A 27,965-nucleotide genomic window follows, 5' to 3' on the forward strand; every position below is an offset into this window, starting at 1 on the left:
CCCACTCAGAGCACAATCCAAGCAATTCCCTCTCCTCACCCCATAAACCATCATCACCATGGATGGTAAGGGAGCCCATTTAGCCTTTAAGTCACGCTGGCGCAAGACGGATGAGGAACTCTGTCGACACAGCATGTCTTTTATCTTGCACAAGGCCATACAAACTGATTTCTTTCAGAGTTACCTCTACCTGCTGGAGCGGCTTCCCCTTGGTGAGTTATCTGTGTGTGTCTATCTGTGGACAGTGCCTAATGCATTCTGCGAACTGCCAGAATACAAATAAATTGATAATAATGATAAATAGCTCTGCGAAGCACTCGCACAGACAATAAGGTGCTATACAAGCCAGTCTGTTCTATCCTTCAGCTACCACTGATCTGGCATCACAGTTTATTATATCTTGGTGCCACAATGGTAAGCACCACAGAAACAGGTGAACTGGCACATGAGATCTACTTTGCTTGCAGATGTGGTTAACGCTATTTTTTTCTGTCACAGTTAAAATAAAAAATGTGTTGGGAGTTTAAGGATGAAAAGCTGCATTGTGTCTGAGTGTGAAAGAGAGAGAGCGAGAGAGAAACTGGAGCAGACATGCATTGCTTTCTGGCTGTCAAATGTCCATATTTGTTATCTTTCCAGATGTCCATATCTTTGATCCAAGTCTTGCTTTGCAGGGTGGAAAGGTGCTTGTGAAACAATGCTCTCCCACAATTCACCCAATCCAATTATTTATTTGGTTTCAAAGTACTTTTGGAAGGAAGGGTTAATTTATGGCCAGATTTCAACAGGAGCTGCTGAATGCCAAGTGCTGAGCCACTTTAGGAAATAGTGCTGAAGTATGAAGATCCGAGCGCTACTGAAATGTCTGGCCCCGAATATGTAAGTTTTAGTATGTCCTACTTCAATTCCCAAAAGCCACAATTGTCCTGATGACAATCAGAAGAAGCCTGGGTTTGGCTTAGGGCTGTATTATTTTAAGATGGTCACTTTGTCAGGTGCATACTGGAAGCGACGCTGAATGTTAGAATCACATCAGTTAGAGATGGACAGAACCTTTTAGGTGACATCTTGTTTATCTTATCGGCAGCACATTCATTCTTGAGGTCTTCCTCCACATTCATAGGCAGCAGATCACCTTCGCTGAACATGTGCACCTGCCTTTGACAACCAGTGGGAATTCTGTTAAAGATCAAGGCATTTACAGGCCTCTTATAGAGTGGAGGCAGTTCTGTGTTTTGCACTATTTCTATAGAGCTGCTAAAAAGACAAACAAAATGTGCAACCATCTGAAGTGTCCCATAGAAGATAAATTCTCTTCACCCTAGACATTCTGACAGGATGAGAGAGAACAGGTAAGAACATTGTGGGGATCTCAATAAAAAAGAAAGATTTTCTTAGTTATAAGTCGTAAAGTCCATTATAATGCTAGTCCTTCCCTTTGTTCTGAAAATAAGTGCAAGATATTAAAAACTCAGCCAAATCTGACTGTTTAGTTGTCCAAAATAACTATTAATAGACTCTTAGATTTTAAGGCCTCAAGATATCATTATATCATCTAGTTTGAGTTCCTGTATAGCACAGGCCACAGGGTTTCACACAGTGATTCCTGCATCAAGCCCATAACTTCAACAACATATATTTTAGAAGAGCATCCTCTTTATTTAAGGATGTCAAGTGATGGGAAAATCCACCAGGTCCCTAGGTAAGTTGTTCCAATTATTAATTACCCTCGCTCTTTAAAAAAATTGTACCTTGTTTCCAGTATTGTGTCTAGTGTCTAGCTTCAATGTCCAGCTGTTAAGCTGGTTATCCCTTTGTCTGCTAGGCTGAAAAGCGCTCTGCCATCAGGTATCTTCCCACAAATATACCTACAGACTGACCAAATCACCTCTTAGTTACGCTAAATAGATGGAGCTCCTTTTGTTTCTCACTGTAAAGCAGATTTTCTAGTCCCTGAATCATTCTTGTAGCTCTTTTCTAACCCCTTTCCAATTTGTCAATTTACTGTCAGTTTGTCCAATTACCAACTCTTTTTGCTGTGTCTCTGAGCAGGGAGATGGGTGGTGGGCTGGGAAGCACCCTAATCTCACCCTAATGTTATATGTGAGCTGAGCATGTTCGGTATCTAGCCCATTTACAAGAAATCAACATATCATTTTTACAGCCCAAAATATATGTCTTTGTATAAACACATTATGGAAGTGAATTTAGGCCCCAATTTACAAATGCACTTAAGTGAGTGTATAACATTAAGCACATGAGCAGACTCATGGACTTCAGTGGAACTATTCAGATACATTTATGAAAGTACTTACGTGTTTTGCTGGATCTGGGCCTTAGTGCTGAGCATAGGTGCTGGAAATAGGGGTGCTGGGGGTGCTACAGCACCCCCTGGCTTGAAGTGTTTTCCATCATTTACAGAGTTTAAAGTTTTGTTCAATATCTCAGTACTCCCATTATACAAATTGCTCCAGTACCCTCTGGTGCTGAGGAAGTGAGATCCACTGCAAACAAAACAAAGTGCTGTCAGTTTGTAGGGCTAAATATTCTGGACCATGAGCCTCAGGTCTGTATATATGTAACCCTTCTGCCCCTCTGAGTTGGCAGCAACAAGGCCCAGGTTCAGTATCCAGGGGTTCCGTTTCAGTAACACAATGCGTAACCGGCTCGAGCCCCCACCCAGTGACCTGGGACACTTACATACCACACACCCCTGGGCGCCTCTAGGAGGGCAATACTTCCCCTCTCACAAGCACGGAGTCTGAGTGTAGCAAATCTTTTTAATAAAGGAAGGAATCATGCGCATCCATTGAGAAACACCACAAACAGAGCTATAACAAACCAAAACAAAAACCCACTCCAAGTAGTTGGCAATGTCCTTTCCCCTTAGGTCTTAAGTCCAATCACCAAAATCCACAACCCAAAAGTCTCTGTCAAGCCACTCCAGAATTCAAAGTCTATCGTAAGGTCCTCCCCCCAGCCTGGTGAAAGGGCACCTTACGTGGTCCAGGGCCAACTTCCCTGCCTCTCTGTGGGTTGCTTCTGCCTTCTCCATGACTGCTCCGCTTTACCAGCCGCTCCACTCTGCTCCTCCAGCCGCCTCACAAACTGCTCCGCTCCACCAGCTCTCTGCCTCCACAGCTGCCCCGTGAGCTGCTCCAGTTGTCCCTGGCAAACTGCTCGCTCCGCTCACTCTGTGGGCCGCTCCACCCGTCCACAGCTACTCCGCTCCACCAGCTTGTCCCGTGATCCCTCCAGCCATCCCACAAACTGCTCCACTCCGCCAGCTGCTATGTTGCGCAGTATAGCTTCAGCTCCCTCACTAGTTAGCACAGTACTCATGCTGTCTCAGCTCAGTAATTTCAGCTCTTTTGATTTCAACTCTTAGTGATCTCAGCACATAGTAGGGGAGCCCAGTGCTAGTGCACCATTAACCCAAAGTGAGTTCAGCTCAGAACCTGTATCTAGATTCTTAGGGAATAAAAAAAATCACTCTGACAATTCCACAGGGAGAAGAGGAAGGGGTGGAACTGGTGCTTCTGCTGCAACAAGGAGACTTGCCCCACCAGGCACAGATACCTTGTCCCCAGCCTCTCTCAATTCACTGGTTTTGGAACCATGTCCCTTGTCTAGCAAGTACCACCCAACTGAGGTTGAGTCATTTCTGTCACAAAGCAGTCCCACAGCTCGGCAGCCTGGGATAGGGTAGGCGTGCCTATGCAAATACACTCTCTGAAATTCTTTCCACCAGATGTCAGGTTAGAGCTCATCCTGACTCTGCTTACATGTAAAATTGGTTCTTTGGGGATGAACTTTACCTTTGGACAAAACAGGGCTTAAGTGACCCCTCGTCTTGTGCCAGCCTGCTATGCAGGGGTGAAATTCACCCTGGGTTCTCGAATGTGTGTTTAAAACTGATGCACCAAGCATTGGCCACATGGTGCATTTTAAAGCAGGAGCTCAACTGAATGGACACAGCTGAACTGGTTCAGTGTCTCACAGAAATTGGTTGGAGTCACAAAGACAGGCTCACAAATGCAAACTTCTGTTCCCATTAGGCAATTTTAGATGAGTGAACCCCACAGCTAAGAAATACGAGATATTATGTCTGAGAGCAGGAATGTCTCCAACATCCTTACTAGGTGCTACCATTTCTTTGATCGGAAAAAGGGCCATTCAGAATCCTGGGAAAGAAAATCCTAAATTGATACCCAAGAAAAAATAGGAGTGACAATTTGGACTTTGCAGAAGCAAAGGGTTTAGGTAAACATTCATTGGTCTAGCTCACGGACTTGGAATTCACCTCTTGGCCACCACTTTGCATCCAGACTATGTTGATTGTGACTACAAATCACTAACATCTGATCACTGTTCAGCGACCTTTACGAAATTAATTTCTGATCTCAGTCTGCTTTCTAGTGCGTACCTCATAACCGTCACTGCTTGGAATCCTTGCCAGCAGCTTCAACTTGGAGACCAAAAATGTACAGAAAAATGCTGCTTCATTTGAAACATTTCTCACATCCCAAAAGTAGCTACTAGGAAAGCTATTTACCTCTGAAAACTCTACACATGAAAAACAGTAACAACTCTTCACATCTCTGAGGCTAAGGGGCCTGGGATCCTGGCCTGGATGCTGGATCCCATTTTACTGCTACACTGCAGTAAAACATTGGATCAATAAATATGCTTCCTCATTCACTTCTAATCAATTGTTCCATAGCAATCAGCCTGATCAAATTGTAGGTTATGTCCTTCCCTACATGCACAGAAGGGGAGGACTTACATGAAAGGAGCTGTGATTAGTCTGATCATCATCAAAGCTTGTCACTCCAAAACTGCACCCAAGACCTGGTATTGTCCTTTTATCTGGAATAGTTCCTTGGGAGTATAGGATATCGACAAGGGACATCACATCAGGGAGTGTTCAAATGTTTGCCTAGGCTCTCCACATTCACGTTTGGGGTCATTCCTCACTTCCACTTGGTCATATTGTCACCACTCTTTGCCCCCCTACTCTTGCTTGATTTAGCATACACCAGTGTTTTTGTTCTAAATCAGTGCTTGGGTTCTGAAAGAACCAGGTTCTCCAGGGTTACTGACATTTCCTAACATGCCATCGTCCCTGGTGGTTTTTTGGGGGTAAGGGATTTTCAAAGGCAAAACTCTTCCTGGAATTCAGCCTCTTGGGTGGGGGAATGTGTCCACACAGTGGATGTCTTGGATCATGCACCTGTTTTTGTCTCTCCCTTTTACTGAAGGCATCCCATCTCACTGATGGCAGTGGAATCCCAGTGAGGCAGTATACAACAGTGTAGGTGTTGGTTTCAAGCTCCCTGTGACAATCATACAAGACTGAGATCCGTTTCAATTCTGTGAGCATGGCTCAAGCGTAACCATTCTGGGCACAGTACTCCACAGCTAAGTAACACAGGGCATGACTGGTTGCTCAGAGAGTTTTGGGATCCTGTTTGTGTTGGCCAATTTCTGGAGTGCACAATTCCTGGAGCTCACTTTCTTTTTCAGCTTCATGTGCTCTTTGAATGTCAGCATTCTGTCCACTGTGACCACAAGGTACACCAGATATTCAGAGTGCTCAGGGATTGTATCATCTCATGATATCTGGAATTTTCCTTGGCCTGGTGGTGTTTCAGGTGGAAGGTGCACACTTGTGTCTTGCTAGGCTTGGCATTCAGGAACCAAGTGCAATAGTATTTTCCAGGTAAACTCAGGGAGCCAGTTAAAATGCACTCAGTGTCATCAAATCTTTCCACCTGGGAAGAGATGCAAAGATTATCTGCCTGAATGAATCTTTGCATGTCAGAGAATTCTGGTTGGTCATTTGGGTGGACATTAAACAGCAAGGGTGATAGCACTGAACCTTGGAGCAATCCATTCCATTGAGGTAGCCATCAACTTTTCTGACCATCCATTTTGACAAAGAAATGTCAATTTTTGTGTAGGGAAGAGGTGACCAGGACCATCTGGCTCTTCTTGCCAATTTCAATAGCAGTACATGATGGTTTACAGTGTGATATGCAGTTGACAGATCAACAAATATAGCCTCTGTAATTTTGCAGGTTTGGAGCCATTTTCAATGTATTGAGTTAGATTTGCAACTTGGCCAAGGCATAAATATCCTGGTCGGAAACAGGCTTGGGCATCAGCTAGTTGCTTTTCCTCTATGAGCACTATTCTAACCATTATCATCTGCTCATATAGTTTGTAGGTTGAGCAGAGTAAGGATATTGGGCAATAACTCTTTGCTTGGTTAGGGTCCTTATGTGGTTTGAGTAGTGTAACCCCTTTGACCTGTTTCTACAGCCTGGGTGTCTGCATTAACACTTGCATGGAGACAAAGAAGTGAAACAGCCACTTCTGCGCTCTTGTCTCAAAGTGTAGCAATGATTCATTAGCTATATCATCGAGACTAGCTGCCTTTCCACTTTTCAGGGTTTTCACAGCTGTGGTTAACTCCTCTGTGTTGAGCTGCTCATTTTGGACTTTGTTGTCTGAGGAGTTAGCAAAGTTTCTGCTTGATTTGTTTGCTTTATGGGCTAGTTTGTCAGCTGGGATGAGTTGGTGTGCAGCTTGGATGGGAGAGATGCTCTTGATTGGGAGCAATGCTCTTTGGTTGTTGCGCATCGCGGTCCAGCTTGCGAATGGTGGCCTATTCTTTTTTTGCTACTGTTTCAATCAGCTCCCTTCAGTGGTTGTGCTGCTCATTTCCAATCTGTCTCATAGGCTAACTGGTTTCTTCACTGAATGGATCCAGGTCAAAAAATTCTGACTCTCTCTTATATTGTTGGCTTGCCTGTTCTGAAAGCCCAGGTGTATGTAATGTCCAACATCCCCTAGGGATGTACTTTTGGGCACTCTTTCACATAGGGGAGACAAGTTCGCCATAGTGAACATAAGTGCTCAGTTCAAAGGTGAAGCCTTCCCAGGAAGCTTTTCTGAAGTAGAATCTTGGCAGGTACTTTGTTTACCTGGGTTGCACTGCAGCCTCTAATCTCACTTGTGCTGGTCTATTATTGCCATAATGTCCCTTCTGAAGTTGCCAGCATTTTCAGAGGTCACAAAAGCTAGATCGGGATTGTATCCCTTGTTCCATCCAGTGCTTCTGAAGGCACATTTGTCCTTGAAGTTGTAGTGCAAGGTCAACTTGTTGGTTGCTGTCCCCTTCTCAACTTCTTCCCCTTTGTTGGGGAATCCCCAGATGGTTTTGTGATTGTTGAAATCGCCTGTGACAAGACATGGTTTTACAGCAGTGGAAGGTCAATTGGTCATGCAAACTGTTCACGTGCTGGTTTGTAAACAGAAATTGCTTCCATGATAAGTGCTGTTGTACCATAGTGCTTCACAGCAGTGTTTTTCCACCAGTCTTTTGTCATGTAAAAGTATTGTACTGCCATAAATATAGCTTTTGATGTTCACAGCTATATGCATGCCAGGAGTGTTTGGTGCAGTTGCCTTGCCGTGTGTCAGTTGCAGACACATAACATCGGTTTTCATGCCAGATAGCATGCTAGTCTTCTTCACAGAGAATCCCTCCTCATCGAAACGGACAATTTTTAGTGCCATCTTTGGCTGAGAAGTTTATGTCAATATCTATGTCTGCCTCTTCTGTTGTGGTCTCAGTGGGCATTGCCAGATTTGGTCTCTCTCATGTTTAGCTGCAATGGGAGTCACAATGTGAGTGTATCTGACGCAACCTCTGGTTGGCTTGATGAGTGGGCAAAAACATGAACTGTGCTCCTCTGGGAGGCGGTGCCAGTGGAGAGGGGAAGCTAGAAAGTAATGTGTAGCTAAGGGTCCATGAGAAATTCAGGGCCAGACTCCAAAGATCTAAGATCCTGAGCAACATGTCACTCCCATGTGATCCCTTTCATTGGGGTCACACTTTAAGTGTTACTGCTCTGAATAACAGTAATATGTGCTGCCCTTTTCACACAAACCCCAACCCTGAAGCACAAGCTGCATGTTCATTCCTCTCCTTTCCATCCATCAGGAGAATGTGAAACTCCGTCTCTTGACAAGCCCAATAAAATTGTTCTAGAAATCATCAATGGAATCTCTTACGTGAGATCTTGTAAAGCCAGCATCCCGGGCCTCAGTTCCACTAGCTTCATCAACAGTGGCTGCAGTATACAGATAAAGGGGATACAGCGGTAGAAGGGAAAAAGTCCCTGGAGGAACAGACAATAGCCAGTGGATCCTTCTATTTCCCAGGGTCTGACAATCATCATGGTCAAGATTTGCAGGGGATCAGCTGCTACTCCCTCGTTTTTTCTTCCTTTAGTGAAATGTCTCTTTGGAGTATGGAAAATAACCAGTGGAGTGTGTCAAACCCGGGTTTGACCCTTGCTGGGCTCAGCACTCACTTGTGGTATAAATTTCTCAGGCATAACATAAATGTGTAATGGATTAAAGCTTTAATAGTATCCGCTCAGCAGTCAGCTTAAGCAGGTGATGACAAGGGGGCTGGTAATGCTGCTTTTATTGGATAAAGGATATCCCTGGCATGCTGTGTATACGTAACCCAATAGCACTATTTTGCTCCGAGTGGTCTTTGGTGGTAATTATTCCCTATTTTACTTCCTTTGCCCCTCCCTCATTTACCTCCAGGATGTCATTCTGGTGCTTAGGATGGGCAAGCACACACTTATTCCCCACTGAGCTCCTTGCCTTCAGTAAATACAGTCCATGCCCATTCATGGGTTCTGGCCTACTCTGGTCTTCCACAGTGCAGTCTCACTCGCCTGTTCAGAGCCCAGGCAATAATTACAGTCAATGACTCCTTAGAAATGTAAAAGTGCAGTACATCGAAGACAAAGTCATAACAGTCGCAAGCTATATAAACTTCATTCCTTTCCCATCATTTTATTTATTTAGTCTACAGGGAGGTCTATGTTTACATTGTGGCCGAAGGTACCTAACAGATGGACATTTGGCCCTTGCTCACTTCCAGTGTTGCACGTGTATTGATGCATGACCTACGGTAGGACTGGCCACATTCTGCAAGCTGCTCACGAGTACTTGCTGCAAATCCATGCCAGCATTAGCTTCATCCCTACTTCCTTGTTACTTGCTATTCACAGGCAGTCATGTGATTGGCTCTTCATTCATAGGAATGTTCGGGAACAGCTCTTTTTCATACAAGGAAAAGCTACATTATCCGCCTTCAAAGCCCGCCTCAAAACTCTCCTCTGCATTGATGCCTACAAAACAACAACAACTTGACAACACTTAGGCAGAGGCCACTGTCTCGCATGCTGACCAATGTTGTCTCATTGTTTCCTTATACTTCGTATCTGTCTGTCTGTATCTATCTGTTGTCTTTTGTCTTTTACTTAGATTGGAAGCACCTACAAATACTCAAAAAAGGTAAGTACGAAAAACCCAGAACATTTAGGACAGATCTCAGTTAATGAAAGAAAAAGGGAGAAGTATCAAATATCAAGTTGAGAATTTATATTTCTTAGACAGCTGTGAATCTACTATTCCTGGTCACCAGCAGACCATGTGATAGTAATATAGAGCCCAAACATTTAAAAACTAAACAATGAAAATAGAAACTCCAAACTCTGGCACCTATTGTGTCACCCTCATCAATTACACATCCCTCCTCCTTTTTGATCTGTGGCAGATGAAGATTTAGGGACTGATGCGCTACCACCTTGCACCGTATATAGTCATTTAGGACCGGACCTTGCAATTAACTCCACTGGTGCCAGGCAGGAAAAAAAATATTACAGAAAGTCATCGAATTCTTCACTCAGTCACACTGGTGGGACCATTTTACTCCTGCTTGGCATACACTTTGCACACTTATAATCAATGACACAAGGTGCTGGGCCTTGGACTGTACAAACCAATTAGTCTCATCTCGGGATACCTGTACACTGCAATCAGAGGTGTGACTGCAGCATGTGTAGCTATACCAGAGCTAGCTTTGATCGAAGCAGCTCAAGTAACAATAGAAGTGAAACTGCAGCAGCACGGGTTGTATAATCCTGCGTACATACTTGAGCAGCTGGCTCATACTGTTGGGACTTCTATGCTATTGTTATTCAAGCTAGCTAGATCAAAGCTAGCTCAGGTAGGTCCATGTGTGTGCAGTCATCCTTTTGACTGCGGTGTGGACATACCCATAGTCTAAGACTGTTAATACAACCCACGGCTTTGCTGTGTAGCAAACAGCTTCTATGGCTCTAATTTGTATGCGTGTTTGCTCTCAAGTCTGAAATCTACAATTTTGAGTTAACATGGAGCCGTCTGGGAAGGTAGGGATGTGTTTACACAAACGAGGCCTGACCTTGGAAGATGCTGAGCGGCCTCTGTTGCCATTGACTTTAATGTGAGTTGAACCTTGCCAGAGCCAGTCCAGAATTAATCATCCTTTTTAATTAGGAAGAGAATTTTGCAAATTCTTGGTTTATTCCCACGTTCAAAGATCTTATGCATGCGCACATGCACACACACACAATCCAATAAGACACCCAATCAGACCATAGAGTATCCCATTATAAATAAATAATAATACACTTTCTGTTTGCAGTGAAACTTTATGCTTTAATGAGCGAAGTGATCAGTGGCGAGATGTAGTTCTATGCCAGAGCCAAACATTTCTATCAGAAAGTGCCAGCGACAGAAGAGGGAATGATGGGAGATTACATTGAGCTGTCCAATATGGACACTGAATCCTCCAGGGAATTTCTTAGGAAGTTTATTGGGATAAGTCGTCCGCTCCCATCTTTGGCAAGAAGAAGGGCTCGTGTCATAATTCACATGCATCTTGCCCAGTCCTTCTTCAATTCTTAGATCCTGATCCTGCAAAACACACCATGCAGGTGGACCCAAGCACTTGCACAGAACCCCAGAGTTCCACGGAGGTTAAGGGGTTGTTCTATTTGTAGGATTGGGGCCATACATAGGCAAAATTCTCACTGGCTTCAGTGGGAGTTTCACCTGTGTAAATGCTACAAGGTCAGACCTAGTTTGTTCAGTGAAGTAGGACATGATACACCAAATCAGAGTAATACTCCAGCTAGCCCATTACCCTCCCTTTCTTGGAGCCTGTTTCTAAATGTTTCTGAAGAAGTTGTGAGATACCCCATGTGATAGTCTGGGCCTTTTTAGGGTCAGGATTTTTTCAGAGACCCTTCCCTCTTAAAAGTCTTTCCGATTACAGGGGCACTCACTGTCTAAGTCAATCCAAAGAGTCTCTCCAGTATGGGGCATAGGCTACTTGCAGGTTTAAACTAGTGTAAATTGTTGGATTCTCTGTAACTTGAGGTCTTTAAACCATGATTTGAGGACTTTGTAACTCAGCTAGAAGTTAGGGGTCTGTTGCAGGAGTGGGTGCATGAAGTTCTGTGGCCTTCAATGTGCAGGAGGCCAGACTAGATGATCATGATAGTCCTTTCTGACCTTAAAGTCTATGAGGCTATAGACGTCTGGCTTGCCAATGAAGGTTAAGTATAGTTAGACTCTAGGTCAGGGCTTTCCTCCAACCCCTCCCTGTTGTAGTGGGCTTTACCTGGTCTGGAGGGCCCTTGCATGTGACAGAGGTTTGCAAGCCATCTTCCTCCTAGCAGCTCTGTTGCAAGCATTGCTGCCTCTGAGGCCCAGTCACCTTCCTCTGGTTACCCCCCTTTCCAGTAACAGACTCTCCCTTTTAAGCTCATTTCCTACACATGGCACAGGCTCTGCAGGTGCACCTATTTAGTACTGGTTGAGCCCAGAGGAGCTTGTTAGTGGTTTCCTGATTGGGACAGGGGTGTGCCGCATCCCACTCTCTATTAGGCAAACATAAAATAAGATGCCCATTAAGAAACTTTTTCCTAACCTCAGTCACTTAGAGACAGATTTTTAAAGATATGTAGGTGCCTAAAGATGCAGATGGGTGTCCAGAGAGATTTTCCAAAGCGCCTCTCTGGGGATGTGTTCATTATCCATACTAATGCCTTAAATGTTTGTGCAACCTGCTAAGCTTTCGGCCTCAGTGATATCTTGGGGCAATGAGTTCCATCAGTTAATTAGGCTTTCTATAAAAAAGTATGTTCCTTTATCAGGTTTAAATATATTGGGATGGAAAGTGGTGGTAGTTTAACAACACAGAACAATACTACATGGCAATGTAGGGCAGGAAGTGAGAAAGAATATTATATCCAATAGAAACTACTGGGGGAATATGTCAGTGCAATAGAATTGCCTGAACTGGTAAATCTGTATTAGTAATCATAATAATTAATTATTAATTATTATTAGTAGTACAATAGCACCTAGAGGCCCCAAAACAAATCAGGACCTCAGGGGCTGTACAAACACACAATAGTCCCTACCCTAAAAAGGCAAAGCATGGGAGGAAGCAATTTGTCTAAGGTCACAGAGGAAATCAGTACCAGAACCAGGAATCAAACCCAAGTCTCCTAAGTCCCATACCACTGGCCAATCCACTAGACCACACTATACTTATATCATTAGAGGTGCTTGCTTTATTTTAAATAAATGTCTAACCAATGGTCATAAAATTGCAATCAAGAGCAGAAAAATAATTTTTCATTTCAGTCTTCTCATGCTGGGTAGTGTTGCAGTGGTTTTGTTCTAGCTCTGATCAGCATAAAATCTGATGACTAACAATGACTTTACTCCCTTGTACTTTAAAGTTCTTTTCTGCTTTGCACTGAAGGTAGCATCATACTTTGTCTAAGAGGCCATGCACTCCAATTTACTGCTCACAGACCTGGGAGCCAAGAACCCCTGCATTTAAACTTCAGCTGTGCCAGCGACTTGCTGTATAACCTCCCTAGGCCAAATTCTTCCTTTTGCTACACCCTAGGTCAATGGTTTTCAATCTGTGGTCCATGGAACCCTGAGGGTCTGAAGACTATGGGAATGTCTACACTACAAAATTAAGTTAAATTTTAGAAGTTGATTTTTAGGAACAGATTTTATACAGTCGATTGTGTGTGTCCCTACTAAGCGCATTAAGTTGGTGGTGTGTGTCCACAGTACCATGGTTAGTGTCGACTTTGGGAGCGTTGCACTATGGGTAGCTATCCCACAGTTCCCGCAGTCTCTGCTGCCCATTGGAATTCTGGGTTGAGCTCCCAATGCCTGATGGGGCAAAAACACTGTTGAGGGTGCTTTTGGGTACATGTCGTCAGTCGCCCCTTCCTCCATGAAAGCAATGGCAAACAATTGTTTCGCGCCTTTTTTCTGTGTGGGTGCCATACTGCTTTCAGCAGATGGTGCAGTAGGACTGCTAACCGTCATCATCCAACCACTGCTTCTGCGGCAACTCTGCTCTCCTGGTGCCATGAATCTACCTCACAGGTTCTCTAATCGTTCTTTATAAATATGTATTGTCATGGCATCCCGTCATCATCCACCACTTCTGCTGCAACTCTGCTCTCCTGCTCTTGTCTCGATAGCGAATTTCTCCAGGTTGTCTGTCATGGGTTCCCGGGAACATGTGTTCTTCATTGGGAAATGTGCGCTATGCTAACCGTCATTATCTATCACTTCTGCTGCAACTCTGCTTTCCTGCTCTCATGCAGACATCATACCATGGCAAGCATGGAGCCCACTCAGCTCACCGCTGCTGTTGTGAGCATTGTAAACACCTCAAGCATTATCCTGCAGTATGTGCAGGGCCTGCAAAAGCAGGTGAGAGGGCAATGACAGCACAATCATGATAGTGATGAGGACATGCATACAGACTTCTCTCAAAGCACGGGCCCTGGCAATTTGGACATCATGGTGGTAATGGGGCAAGATCATGCCGTGGAATGGCAATTCTGGGCTGGGAAACAAGCACAGACTGGTAGGACCACATAGTGTTGCAGACCTAGGATGATTCCGAGTAGCTGTAAAACTTTTGCATGAATAAGGGCACTTTCATGGAACTTTGTGACTTGCTTTCTCCTGCTCTGAATACCAAGATGAGTTGAATTACCATTGGGGATGTTGAAATACCTATAGCGCAAACCCAAGAAAGAAACCAACAGGACTCCACTGGCCATCACATACAGCCCCCAGCTAAAACCCCTCCAACGCATCATCAGGGATCTACAACCCATCCTGGACAATGATCCCACACTTTCACAGGTCTTGGGTGGCAGGCCAATCCTTGCCCACAGACAACCTGCCAACCTGAAACGTATTCTCACCAGCAACTGCACACCGTACCATAGTAACTCTAGCTCAGGAACCAATCCATGCAACAAACCTCGATGCCAACTCTGCCCACATATCTACACCAGCGACACCATCATAGGACCTAACCAGATCAGCCATACCATCACTGGTTCATTCACCTGCACGTCCACCAATGTAATATACGCCATCATATGCCAGCAATGCCCCTCTGCTATGTACATCGGCCAAACTGGACAGTCACTACGGAAAAGGATAAATGGACACAAATCAGATATCAGGAATGGCAATATACAAAAACCTGTAGGAGAGCACTTCAACCTCCCTGGCCACACTATAGCAGACCTTAAGGTGGCTATCCTGCAGCAAAAAAACTTCAGGACCAGACTTCAAAGAGAAACTGCTGAGCTTCAGTTCATTTGCAAATTTGACACTATCAGCTCTGGACTCAACAAAGACTGTGAATGGCTTGCCAATTACAGAACCAGTTTCTCCTCCCTTGGTTTTCACACCTCTACTGCTAGAACAGGGCCTCACCCTCCCTGACTGAACTAACCTCGTTATCTCTAGCTTGCTTGCTAGCATATATATACCTGCCCCTGGAAATTTCCACTACCTGCGTCTGACGAAGTGGGTATTCACCCACGAAAGCTCACGCTCCAAAACGTCTGTTAGTCTATAAGGTGCCACAGGATTCTCTGCTGCTTTTACAGATCCAGACTAACACGGCTACCCCTCTGATACTATAGCTATCCTTGGAGACCCAACCTACCCCTTAATGCCATGGCTGATGAAGCCATACACAGGCAACCTGGACAGTAGTAAAGAGCAGTTCAGCGCTAATCCCCTCGTTAGGGAGGAGTACAGAAATTGATTTTAAGAGCCCTTTAAGGCCTGGTCTACACTATGATTTTAGGTCGAATTTAGCAGTGTTACCTCGATTTAAGCCTTGACCTGTCCACATGACAAAGCCCTCTTTTTCACTTAAAGGGCTCTTTAAATAAATTTCTTTATTCCACCTCTGACAAGGAGATTAGCGCTGAAATTGGCCTTGCCGGGTCGAATTTGGGGTATTGTGGACGCAATTCGACGGTATTGGCCTCCGGGAGCTATCCCAGAGTGCTCCATTGTGACCACTCTGGACTGCACTCTCAACTCAGATGCACTGGCCAGGTAGACAGGAAAAGGCCCACAAACTTTTGAATCTCATTTCCTATTTGGCCAGCACGGCAAGGTGCAGGTGAGTGCAGATTTCATCAGCAGAGGTGACCATGATGGAGTCCCAGGATCGCAAAAGAGCTCCAGCATGGACTGAACGGGAGGTACAGGATCTGCTCGCTGTATGGCGAGACGAATCTGTGCTAGCTGAACTCTGTTCCAGTAAACAAAATGCCAAAACATTAGAAAGTCTCAAAGGGCATGAAGGACAGAGTCCATAACAGAGACGCAAAGCAGTGCCACGTGAAAATTAAGGAGCTAAGGCAAGCGTACTAAAAAACCAGAGAGGCAAACGGCCACTCCGGATCAGAGCCCCGAACATGCTGCTTCTATGATGAGCTGCATGGTATGTTAGGGGGTGCACCCACTACTACCCTAGCCCTGTGCTTTGACTCTCTCAATGGAGAATCACGCAACATGGAAGTGGGTTTTACGGATGAGGAAGATGATGATGAAGAGATTGAAGACAGCTCACAGCAAGGAAGCGGAGAAACCGGTTTCCCCAGCAGCCAAGATATGTTTTTCACCCTGGACCCACCCAAGGCGTGCTCCCGGACCCTGAAGGCAGAGAAGGGACCTCTGGTGAGTGTACCTTTGTAAATATTACACATGGTTTAAAAGCAAGCGTGTTTAATGATTAATTTGCCCTGGCATTCGTAGCCAGTACAGCTACTGGAAAAGTCTGTTAATGTTTCTGGGGATGGAGTGGAAATCCTCCAGGGACATCTCCATAAAGCTCTCCTGGATGTACTCTCAAAGCCTTTGCAAAAGGTTTTTGGGGAGGGCGGCCTTATTCCATCCGCCATGGTAGGACACTTTACCACCCTAGGCCAGTAGCACGTAGTCTGGAATCATTGGATAACAAAGCATGGCAGCATATGGTCCCAGTGTTTGCTGGCATTCAAACAACATCCATTCTTTATCTTGCTGTGTTATCCTCAGGAGAGTGATATCATTCATGGTCACCTGGTTGAAATAGGATGCTTTTATTAAGGGGACATTCAGAGGTGCCCATTCCTGCTCGGCTGTTTGGCTATGGCTGAACAGAAATATTCCCCGCTGTTAGCCATGCGGTGGGGGGAGGGGTGAAACATGAGTGATCTCTCACACCAAACTGGCAGGCCCTCAATACAAGAGGCAAAATGCAACCTTGTAACAAAAGCACATGTGCTGTGTAATGTGAACAGCAAGGTTTAATGTGAAAGAGTGTACCTATTGTTCTCTACAATGTGTCTTTTTAACTACCACTCTCCCTTTTCCTCCACCAGCCGCAAATGTTTCTTCTTCACAGAGGCTAACAAAGATTAGAAGGTGAAAAAAATGCTCTCAGGATGAAATGTCCTCTGAGCTCCTGCTGCCCTCTCACACTGACAGAGCACAGCAGAATGCGTGGAGGCAGACAATGTCAGAGTGCAGGAAAGCACAATATGAATGCGACGAGAGGTGGTGGGCTGAAGATGATAGGTGGCGTCAGCTTGTTAACAGAAGGCAGGAGTCAATGCTCAGGCTGCTGGAAGATCAAACTCATATGCCTCCAACATATGGTTGAGCTGCAGGAAAGGCAGCAGGAGCACAGACCGCCACTACAGCCCCTGTGTAACCAATCACCTTCCTCCCCAAGTTCCATGGCCTTCTCACCCAGATGCCCAAGAACACAGTGGGGAGGGCCTCCGGCTACCCAGCCACTCCACCCCAGAGGATTGCCCAAGCAACAGAAGGCTGGCCTTCAATAAGTTTTTAAGTTTTAAAGTTTTAAAGTGCAGTGTGGCCTTATCCTTCCCTCCTCCCACACCCCACATGGTGCTTCCCTCCTCCCCACCTCCTTCCTAGGCTACCTTGGCTGTTATCCCCCTATTTGTATGAATTAATAAAGAATGCATGAATGTGAAGCAACAATCATTTTATTGCCTCTGCAAGTGGTGATTGAAGGGGGAAGGGGAGGGTGGCTAGCTTACAATGAAGTACAGTGAACCAAGGGGGAGTGGGTTCATCAAGGAGAAACGAACAGAACTTTCACACCGTAGCCCAGCCAGTCGTGAAACTGGTTTTCAAAGCTTCTCTGATGCGCACCTTGCTCTTCTGTACACTTCTAACCACCCTGGTGTCTGGCTGCGAGTAATCAGCGGCCAGACAATTTGTCTCAACCTCCCACCCCACCATAAACGTCTCCCCCTTACTCTCACAGATATTGTGGAGCGCACAGCAAGCAGTAATAACAATGGGAATATTGGTTTCTCTGAGGTCTATCTGAGTCAGTAAACTGCGCCAGTGAGCTTTTAAACATCAAATCAAAGAGAGAAATTCTGTGCATCAGGTATGATGATAGATACAAAATACCTAGAGACAGAATTTTTGTTTCTATTTTTAGCCAGGTCTCTCTGGCATACTGTCCTCACAGAACATGATGCAGAGATACCCTGAATGCCCAAGACCCAATGAGATGGAATCTTGCAGGGTTTGCTATTCTGATGTAGTTTATATGATCCTCTCTGTTTAGTTGATTATAGTCCTGAGGTTTATGTTCTTTTCAGATCTCTGCAAGTTGAATCTAAGGGCAGGGCTACACTACAGGGTTAAGTGGACTTAAATTACGCAACTCCAGCTACGTGAATAACGTGAATAACATAGCTGGAGTCAATGTAACTTAGGTTGACTTATTGCGGTGTCTACACTGCACTGGGTTGACAGGTCTCCCATCGACTTACCTTATGCTTCTTGTTCCGGTAGAATACCAGAGTTGACAGGAGAGTGATCAGTGATCGATTTAGCGGGTCTTCATTAGACCTGCTAAATTGACCCCAGTAGATCGATTGCCACAGCATTGATCCATGGTAAGTGTAGACATACCCATGGTCACATACACTTATATTCACTGGCTTTCTGTGGGATGGTCTTCACTGCAGAGTTAACTTGTGTTATCTACGTTCAAGTTACTCCTCTCAAGTTAGTCTAGCTGGAGTGAGAGTAGTCACACTGCATAATAACACTCAAGCTGCTGTGTCCACACCGCTATTGTACTAAGTAGGACTCTTGCTAGGACTTCTGGGGACACATCCCATGGTTCTTTCTGCTGCACTAAGCTGAGTCCCACTATGAATTCTTTTCCAGTGTGGAGGTGAACTTGTATGTCCTATCTGGGCATACAAGGGGAATTTTGGGAAGGCATTGGAGGACTATCAGTAGGCCAGGAACACCAGACATTAGTCCGGATGTATTGCCAGAGTCTAGGTCAGCATGTTACAGTGGAATCCCCGCTGACCCACTGGCAGAGCCCTCTGCCAGTGTCAGGGCCCTGGGCTGGGACCTGGTGGAGCAGGGTGGGTCCTGTCCCCCTGCAGCTGCCCCACCCTTGGGATGATCACCTTCCCACTTTAGGCTGGATGACCTGCGTTTGCTTACTTCTCTGCCCTGCCCCAGAGTCAGAGCCCTGAGACTGCTAATTCCCCTATTGAGCATTGCATTTAAAGGTATAACATAATGAGGGGGCATGGCCTCCCTCTGAGACTGATGGGGAGGGATGGCCACTAACCACTACACAATGTTATTGGCTCATTTGTTGGATCTGAATTCCGAAGGATAGGGCATGGTCATTATTTTATTATCCAATGAATGCCAAATAGTTTGGCCTAACATTCGGTGTGTAGTGAATCCAACCCAAATACTCTCATGCTCCAATTCTCTGCCTTCTCTCTGTTACTCCTAGAGCTGATTCAAGTGTTGTCATCAGAATGTTTTTTTGACTAACAATGGCTTTTTAACCAAAATGATTTTTTTTTGGTATGAAAAATTTTCTTTTGGGTTGAAGTTTTCCAGTTGTTAGATGACAAAATGGAAATCAAGTATTTTGCCATAAAAGTTTTCAGTTCTCAGTAAAGTTTTTGGTGTCTGAACACTGAAAATTTTTATCAAAAAAAATTTTGATTAGTGAATTATTTTCCCTTTTTAATTTCATGTTTGTCAACAAATTTGCATTGCAAATTTTGTAAAAAAAATACAAACTTTATGTTTTTTAGTGGAAAAATATATATACATATTTTTTTTTACCAGCTCTAGTTCCTCCCTCCTCACCTGCAGCTTTCCCCCTGAGACAGTAATGGAAAAGTTCCTGTGTTCTAATCCCTTCTCTGTCACTGCCCTTCTCTGCATTCCTTTCCACTCCTCCAAGCCTTGAGCAGTGATGCCATGAGCCTCTGCCATGGCTGCTTGTGGTGGGCTGTATACACTCTGCACTAACAGAGAAGGGGCTTGGGAAGATATGTGCGCTAAGGTAACCCTGCCAGTCATGCATGGTAAGCAGGAAAACTTTAAAAGGAGAAAGCTGCACTCCGCAAGGGGGAAGCCCTGAGAAGGGAGTGGCTGGAGTAGCTCCTGAAACAGCAGGAAGAATCTTCACTCCAGAAATGCCCACAGCTCCTCAAGGAGTCCAGAGATCTTCAGGGACAAACCCGATAGGTAAAGACTAAGGTAGTTACCCAGGCACCTCTGAAGTAAGACGGTGCCTCCTCCATGTCTGCTTTTCATTGATCTCAGAAGGGGCTTGTTTTATGTTGAACCTGCACCTTTGCTTTCCCCCCACCCATCAACCAAGCAGGGCCCACAAGGGCAGAACTCACTACAAGGGCTAAGAGGGTACGACTTCTACTGGAGTAACCCTATGGTGGTAACTGGACATGGCAAAAGTCCAGAGCCCCACTAGGGAGATGCCCCAGAGAGACTCGTTTTACCCTGCCATATCCCTAAGGAGCTTCATGAGCCCCTCATTCTGCTACTTGCCAGAGCTTTTGAATATGTACATCTCCTACAGGATAGCAGCTTAGGGGCCGAGATGGCATGAGGGAACCAACCAGCAGTGTGCTTTCCATCCAAACACAGGGCTGGTCAAAAGTCTGTCTGGCAAAACTGTTTGACAATGGAAAATTGGGTTTTCAACTCAGTTAAGTTTTTTTTGCTAAAAAGTGTCTGCTCTCTGTGGAAAATTTAGATTTTTCATTAAAATACAGGGCAACCGAAATTCAGATGATTTCAGGTAAAAAGCAAAATATTTCAATATTTTGATTAAAAATGGATTGAAAAAAACTGCAATGCCTCATGGGAACTATAGTTCAGGTGGTTCATGCTCACATTCTCCCCTGTAGGTGGGCCTTCCAGGTCAGACTACATCTTCTATGATACACCACTTTCTCCCCTCTTCCTGAGGGATGCAGGTGCCTCATAAGAAGCTGCTGGCTATCGTGCATCATGGGAGATGAAGTCTGGCCAGACAGCTCTGCCTAACAGAGACTGGGAGCATAAGATTCCCAAACTACAACTCCCATGAGGCAGTGTGGTACTATTTTCAATCAGAAGGTTTTGTTTTTTTGATATTGCACTGAAAAGCCAAAAAAATGAATAATAATAACTAATGTTCTTTGGCTAGTGAAGAATTCATAGGACAGACATTCTCCACAGGCCAAGGACATTCTTAATTAGCCAAAGAACATTTGTGATGTTCATTTACATGCTGTTCACTAGGTGCATCGACAATATCTAATAGTATGTAGATTAGTAGGTACATTTACAGAGGAAAAGACAGTCCCCTTACAAGGAACCCTGGATAAGAGGCAGCCTAAGGAAGGAGTTTTGTGACCCTAACTTCTCTGATGTGAATTTCCATATGGCCTACTAGCAAGTCCTTACAGGCTGGGGACCGACTGGCTAAGTGGCAGTTTGGCAGAATAGGGCCTGTGGATTACAGTGGATGAGAAGCTGGATATGAGTCAGCATAGAAGAAGGCTAACAGCATATTGGGCTGCATTAGTAGGAGCATTGCCAGCAGATTGAAGGAAGTGATTATTCCCTCTATTCAACACTGGTGACGCCACATCTGGAGTATTGTGTCCATTTTGGGCCCCCCACTACAAAAAGGATGTGGACAAATTGGAGATAGGCCAGCGGAAGGCAACAAAAATGATTAGGGGGCTTGGGCACATGACTTATGAGGAGAGGCTGAGGGAACTTGGGCTTATTTAGTCTGCAGAAGAGAAGAGTGAGGGGGTGGGATTTGATAGCAGCCTTCAATTACCTGAAGGGGGGTTCCAAAGAGGATGGAGTTAGGCTGTTCTCAGTGGTGGCAGATGACAGAACAAGGAACAGTGGTCTGAAGTTGCAGTGGGAGAGGTTTAGGTTGGATATTAGGAAACACAATTTCACTAGGAGGGTGGTGAAGCACTGGAATGGGTTATCTAGAGAGCTGGTGGCATCTCCATCCTTTGAAGTTTTTAAGGCCCAGCTTGACAAAACCCTGGCTGGGATGATTTAGTTGGTGTTGGTCCTGCTTTGCGCAGTGGAGTTGGACTAGATGACCTCCTGAGGTCCCTTCCAACCCTAATCTTCTATGATTCTGTTAATGATTAGATCTGGTCTGATGAATGAATGCATCAGTAAAAAGTTATGATAGAACTGGTTGGAAAACAGGGATTTTTCCTGTGGAAAATTTTGAGTTTACCCTGTGCAGGACTGAGACACACTCTTGCAAGCACGGTCAGATTAATCTTCAGAAATGGACAAAGCAGGACAAGTCGAGTGTGTGGCTGTGGGTGAGATCTTTCCAGGCCTCTGTATTTATTCTACAGCTACTTCATGTAACTAGATGCACAGCCAGTATATTTATAGCCATGATGTCGTCCTTGGAACTGTCCTTTGACCTTAATAATCTGCTGAATTAATCACTGAAAGGGGGCCCAAGAAGTGATGATATACACGCCTCTGACATGATTTATTCTTGGTCTTGTTAGAGGAGGTTGTTTAATAAGCTGATAGAACCAAATCCTTCCTTGATGTACCTTTCTTGAAAGGTATGGAGTTACAGCAGGGATGACCTTGGCCCTTAGCTTTCATTTCAACACTGAGTTACATAGGAGAGGGGAGAAGGTGTTTACATTTGTCTCCAATGTGTTTTCTTTAAAGATAAATTAGCTTGGAGGAGTTCCAGTCTCACAGTTAATGCCTGCACACTGCTAAAATTCCCGTTTTACAGCAAAACAGCATGTTCTTAAGAGCCCTTGTATAGCTAGAATAGAAGCTGCTGCTATAATTAAGCGAGAAATACATCTATTAGAAAAATCGTTTTTCAGCAGCTCATTGTTACTTTCTCATACACACACCTTTGGTGCTGAGATTGATCATGTCCAATCTCTGTACAGAGATGATGTTTTTTAAAAAATCTTCTGCAAAATCAATTTGTCCATTTTTGAATTCTGTGTATTGGGAGTGGTGGAATACATTTTCCCCATATGATTCAATCCTTTGGGTGGTCAGAACTAAACCAGGCCTGTATTGCCTTTATTTAAGCACCGCATTTTTGCAGAGATTAAATGTATGCTTAAATCTACTGTTAAGGTTTAGCTGACTTCAGAGGACCATGGGGTGGGTTAGTTTTGGTGGATGGTGGTGTGAATAGCTGAGAACTGAACTTGCAAGGACTTTATGAAATGAGTGAATATTTTAGAAAGACTAAGGACTTGTGAAAACATTATGTTCACCATTGTGCCAGGCAAAAGACTCCGTGCTTTGTAGGAATGAGCACAGGTCTGGGACTTAGGCAGTCCCAAGTTCTAGTCTATTGTCAGGGAGGGACATGTCTCCTTCCAACATTTTACTATTCTGTTGATGGATAAGATGGGTGAGGTAATATATTTTATTGAACCATCTTCTGTTAGTGAAAAAGACAAGTTTTTGAGTTACACAGGACTCAAAAGCATGTCTCTTTCACCAGGAGAAGTTGGTCCAATAAAAGATATTACCTCATCCACCTTGCTTCTGTAATATCCTGGGACTAACACAGCTACAACAACACTGTAAATATCCTGTTGATGGTCATTTGTGGCCAATCTTGTCAGCTAACTTGATTCTTCCCAATCATGCCTGAACATGATAAAGTGCTATAATGTAGACAAGCCCCCACAGGGGAACTTGATAGAGTCACTGGAAGTTAAAGAGTTTAGTACGAGACCCTGTCCCACTGATCAAAATCAAAAAGGCATGCCATGAAGTTAATGACCAGTAAATGCAGGCCACCTGTGAAACTCCCTGCCACTGGGGATCACAGAGTTAATCATCTGGATAATTTTCTGTCTGGTAATGATATTTTTAGGTTTGCATGTTAAGCTTAGTCAGAGCTCATGCATTAGACTGTGAGCTGATTGCAGCAGGGGACAGGGGAGAATTTCCATCTGTGCTGATACTACCATCAAATTCTGTACAGCACTGCAAAACTGACTATGTGCACAATGAGGCGTTTCCTTTTCAGTGTCAAGTATACAATTGTGATGGAGGCAAGAAAGTGGATTTGATGGACTAATGGCGTGATCTAGTGATCCTCCTGGTGGTGCTATTCCTGGCTTTTAAATGGCTTTCTTGTACTCCGCAGGGTCCTGGGAAAGCTTGCACTGAGCGTGCCCTCGACTGTGGTTCTGGGATTGGACGGGTCACTACGCATGTCCTCTTGCCAGTTTTCAAGAGTGTGGAACTGGTGGATATGATGGAGAATTTTCTGGCTGAGGCCCAGAACTATTTACAGGGCAAGGACAGAGTAAAGATGTACTATTGCTACAGCCTCCAGGAATTCACTCCAGCCCCCCCAAAATACGATGTCATCTGGATACAGCGGGTTTCAGGTTAGCTCACCATGAATTTATATATATAATGAACCATACATATATTGCATTAACATACATGTTCAAAGAATGTTGAGGTTGCAGAGTCAGGTACTCAAAAGTTAGGAAATGCCTGAATTAAGGTTGCCCGGGCCTGGGCACTGGCAGAGGTGGGGCATTGAGAACACAGGAAATACAGTTTCCTTTTTTCAGTTCTAGTGCATCATAGCAGTCCCCAGCTGCCAGGAGGAGCAACTGCAGGAAAATACTGCTGCACCCCTGCAGCCCTGGAAAGGAGCATGCTCAGTCACTGTGGGTATGGCACATTGTAGTCTGGTCATCGTGTTTATTATGGTAGTGCCTAAGGACCAAGCAAAATGGAGCTCCATTGTGCTAGGTGCTGTACAAACACAATGCATTAGATGGTTTCTGCCTTGAAGAACTTACAATCAAAATAGACCAGACAGACACAGGGTCAGGGAAGGGGTAGAACACTCTAGCAGAGTGAACAATGGGATGGTAGAAAATGTCATGTTAGTTCCACAACCCTTTTTTCTGTCTTTGGTGGGTATGCTTAGGAGGTGGATCAACTGAATGGAAAGAGGAGGGAAAGGAAGAGGGAGTGAGGGGGACAGGTCGGGGAGGACAAGGCAAGAGGGTCTCTTTTGGAGTGAAGCTGAGTAGAAGAGACTGAGGCAGGAGGATCAACCAATCGGAGTAGGGCAGAGAAAGTCATAATGTTTTACAGTTTTGGCTGGAATGTCCAAAGGTCCCTGCTGTGGCTGCTTCTGTTCCTATAACAGGAGCTGCCTGAAGATGGAGCAAGCTCAGTGCAGATGGACTCTGCAGAGAATTTAGCTGCCAAATTTCATGTTCCCGGAGGTATTAGGCTAGGCCCTCCTCAAGGGCCCTTGCAAGCAAGGAAGGTGCCCTGCCTACGCCTGACCTCAGTTTCCCTCCCAACTAGGTTGACCAAATGTCCCGGTTGTATAGGGACAGTCCCACTATTTGGGGCTTTCTCTTATATAGGTGCCTATTACCTCCCACTCCCTGTCCCAGTTTTTTCACACTTGCTCTCTGGTAACCCTACTCCCAACACTCCTCCAATACTCTCTTGGGCTGAGAACACCCTTGTCATGGAGTAATTTATCATTATACATGTCTCAAAGGCATATAGCAAGTCCCATATCATACTCCAAATACCTCTGGCTCTACTGCCTTTTGTCACTCACTTCTCCCTCAGTCCCCAATGCAAACAACCACTCACCCTGGGGTTAGGGAAGGGCTCACACCCAGTCTGGGTTCTTTCCTTGCTCTGTGTATGGGACTGAAACCACAGGGCCCTCTAGGCCTTCCTTCACCCTAGCACTCGCAGAGATTGGCAGGTAATGTCCCCACTACTGCTCTGCAGGCCCATGGCTTCCTTCAGCCTCTGTTCTTTCCCTCTTCCCTATCCCTCCTTATACAGGACAATGGCCACAAGAGCACTCCCTGGGGCTCTGGAGTTCCCACCACCCAGGACCCCCTACTTCTGGCCTGTCTCCCTCTCCTCCCTGGCTCTGAAGCCTCCTTATATGTCTTCTGACCCCAGGTGCTACTCTGCCCTCTAGCCAGGGCACACCTATTTAGTTATAGGACTGAGGCCTCTCCCTTAAAGGGGTTCATGCTATGATTTGAATTCCATTAAAGGGGCCAGTTCAATTGGTGGTATAGGCAAGCACATAGCTGCCTTCTAACCAGTTGATCTGAGTTTGATTCCTGACCACTGCAGCAGTGTGGCTTTACCAAGGGTCATGGTGGATTCTCCATCACTGACCATTTTTACATCAAGACTGGATGTTTTTCTAATGGATCTGCTCTAAGAATTATTTTGGGGAAGGTCTCTGGCCTGTGTTATACAGAAAGTCAGATTAGATGACCACAATGGTCCCTTGTGGCTTTGGAATCTCTATGAATCTATGAAAAACCCTGTGAGCACACTAGAGCTTTGTAACTAAACATTTGTACATGTTTTTAAACATAGGGGGAAAAATCAGATTTTTCCCTAAAACTTGGTTTTGGAAACAGCTGAATCATTTTTGCAGAAACTTAAAAGAAAAAATTCTCTCTGAGGCAGACTCATGACATGGACTATTTGAACCCAAATGGTTAAATTTGGCAAAGTTCAAAGCAACTGAAAACAGGATCTTATAATGGAAATTCTTACACTAGCTCAAGTATAGATGGCTCTATCAGCTGGACCTATGACACAAGTGATGGTGTTATTATCTTATCTGCAAATGCTGTGGAGTGAACCGTGCTTGCCAGGAAAAGAAGCCATGGAGTCAGGCTTCTCAAATATCTGCTGTGTGTGAAATAAAGAGACAGTAAGGTTGTCAAACTCTTGGGATTGTCCAGCTTCAAGTGCCTCTACTGGCAGCTGAGTGCAACAAGAAAATGGCAAATTCAAGGGTGTCCTTAACTGCTTAGGGCCAAATCAAAAACATAAGCCTGGGACATTAACGTGCTAGCTACCATGTCCCATCCCAAATCTGAGCACAGTTAGAAATTAAAGGTGTAGGGAGAACAATGTGGCTCATGGGGCACGGAATCTAGATCCACTTCATTCTAAATGGGAACATGGCATGACTGTGAGCCTTTAATGAGAAGATTTGCAAAATGAAACAAAATGAAATCAGTTTAATCACATTGATTCATGTTTATGGAATTGGAAGTGACCTGTTTCAGATCATCTCATATACTTGATGGTTGTGTGATTTCAGTGCATTTGGTGTACCCTTGCATGTGCACAATTAACTCTTTAAAAACACCTGCAATGACATGTTGACCCAACAGCCTGATCCCAAGCCACAACATCTGAGAGGCTAAGGCCTAGTCTACACTAGAAAAGGTTTGGTGACATTGCTATACCAAACCTTCCTAGTATAGATGTAGCTTATACCAGCAAAAAAGTGATGGTATAAAGAAGAAAACCCGGTGTCCTATGAGTCCGTTTCCTGGTCTCATCCTGAGAAACACTTCTATTAGTTACTTTGCCTCAAATAAGTGGAGTACAAATAAGCTGATGAAATCAAGATCCAGCTGAGATGAGTCCAATCAGATGGCACTGGAATGGTGAACCACAACCCATTTCTGTCTCTTCACCTGTAGGATACTTGACAGATAAAGATCTCCTGGAGTTTCTTATCTGGTGTCAAAATGGCTTAAAGGAAAATGGCATTGTCATTCTGAAGGACAACGTGGCCCGGGAAGGCTGTATCCTGGACCCACTGGACAGCAGTGTGATCCGAGACCTGAGCATCCTCCAGAGCCTCGTTGAGAAAAGTGGATTCACCATCCTTCAGCAGGAGAGGCAAAAGGGCTTCCCTGAGCAGTGTGTCCCCGTCTGGATGTTGGCCATGCAGAAGAACCCTGGCCTACCCTGAAAGGGTGTATGCGTGGATATGAAGCCCCTGAAACATGGCTGATGCTCAGGACTTGCGCTGAGAGGAAGAAGAGAAAATGTCTGCTAAAATCCCACTATTAGTGTAGCTCTACAGCTACAGGGCTCTGCCCTCCAGAATGATCATGAGAGTAACTGCAGCTGAACCAGGGCATGCCGGCAACTACCTTGTTCCCAAAACCAGGCTGCCTCGTCTTCACATCTTCTACTAATAGGCCTCCTCTCTGTGAGATTTCTATTTTGTTAAAGGGATAAAACTCATCTGTGAGAAAATAATTAGGCTAAAGCTTTCCAAAGTGACTTGAGAGTCTCAGATTTTGGGTGCCCCATTTGAGATGCCATAATGAAGCCTGTTTTTTTCAGAGGATGGATGCTCCGCTCTTCCTGGAAATCAGGGCCCCTTAAGAAGATTCAAGTTGGACATATAAATTGCTTCGCTTTTGAAAATCTCAGTTTAACTCCATATCTGTGTGGCTAATAATACCTTAGATTATTGGAACTGAAAATGT

General features: G+C 44.7%; 1 protein-coding gene across 1 annotated transcript; it reads left to right on the top strand.

Moving 5' to 3' along the window:
- Positions 1–10: 10 nt before the first annotated feature.
- On the top strand, positions 11–27,965 carry NTMT2 (N-terminal Xaa-Pro-Lys N-methyltransferase 2). Its single transcript, XM_032806173.2, is given in 5 exon segments — positions 11–212; positions 10,562–10,736; positions 23,788–24,035; positions 27,165–27,421; positions 27,423–27,965. Coding segments are annotated over 5 exon segments (873 nt in total). The 5' UTR covers positions 11–58; the 3' UTR covers positions 27,462–27,965.

Source organism: Chelonoidis abingdonii, chromosome 7 (assembly GCF_003597395.2).
Source record: "Chelonoidis abingdonii isolate Lonesome George chromosome 7, CheloAbing_2.0, whole genome shotgun sequence".
Taxonomy (NCBI): domain Eukaryota; kingdom Metazoa; phylum Chordata; order Testudines; family Testudinidae; genus Chelonoidis; species Chelonoidis abingdonii.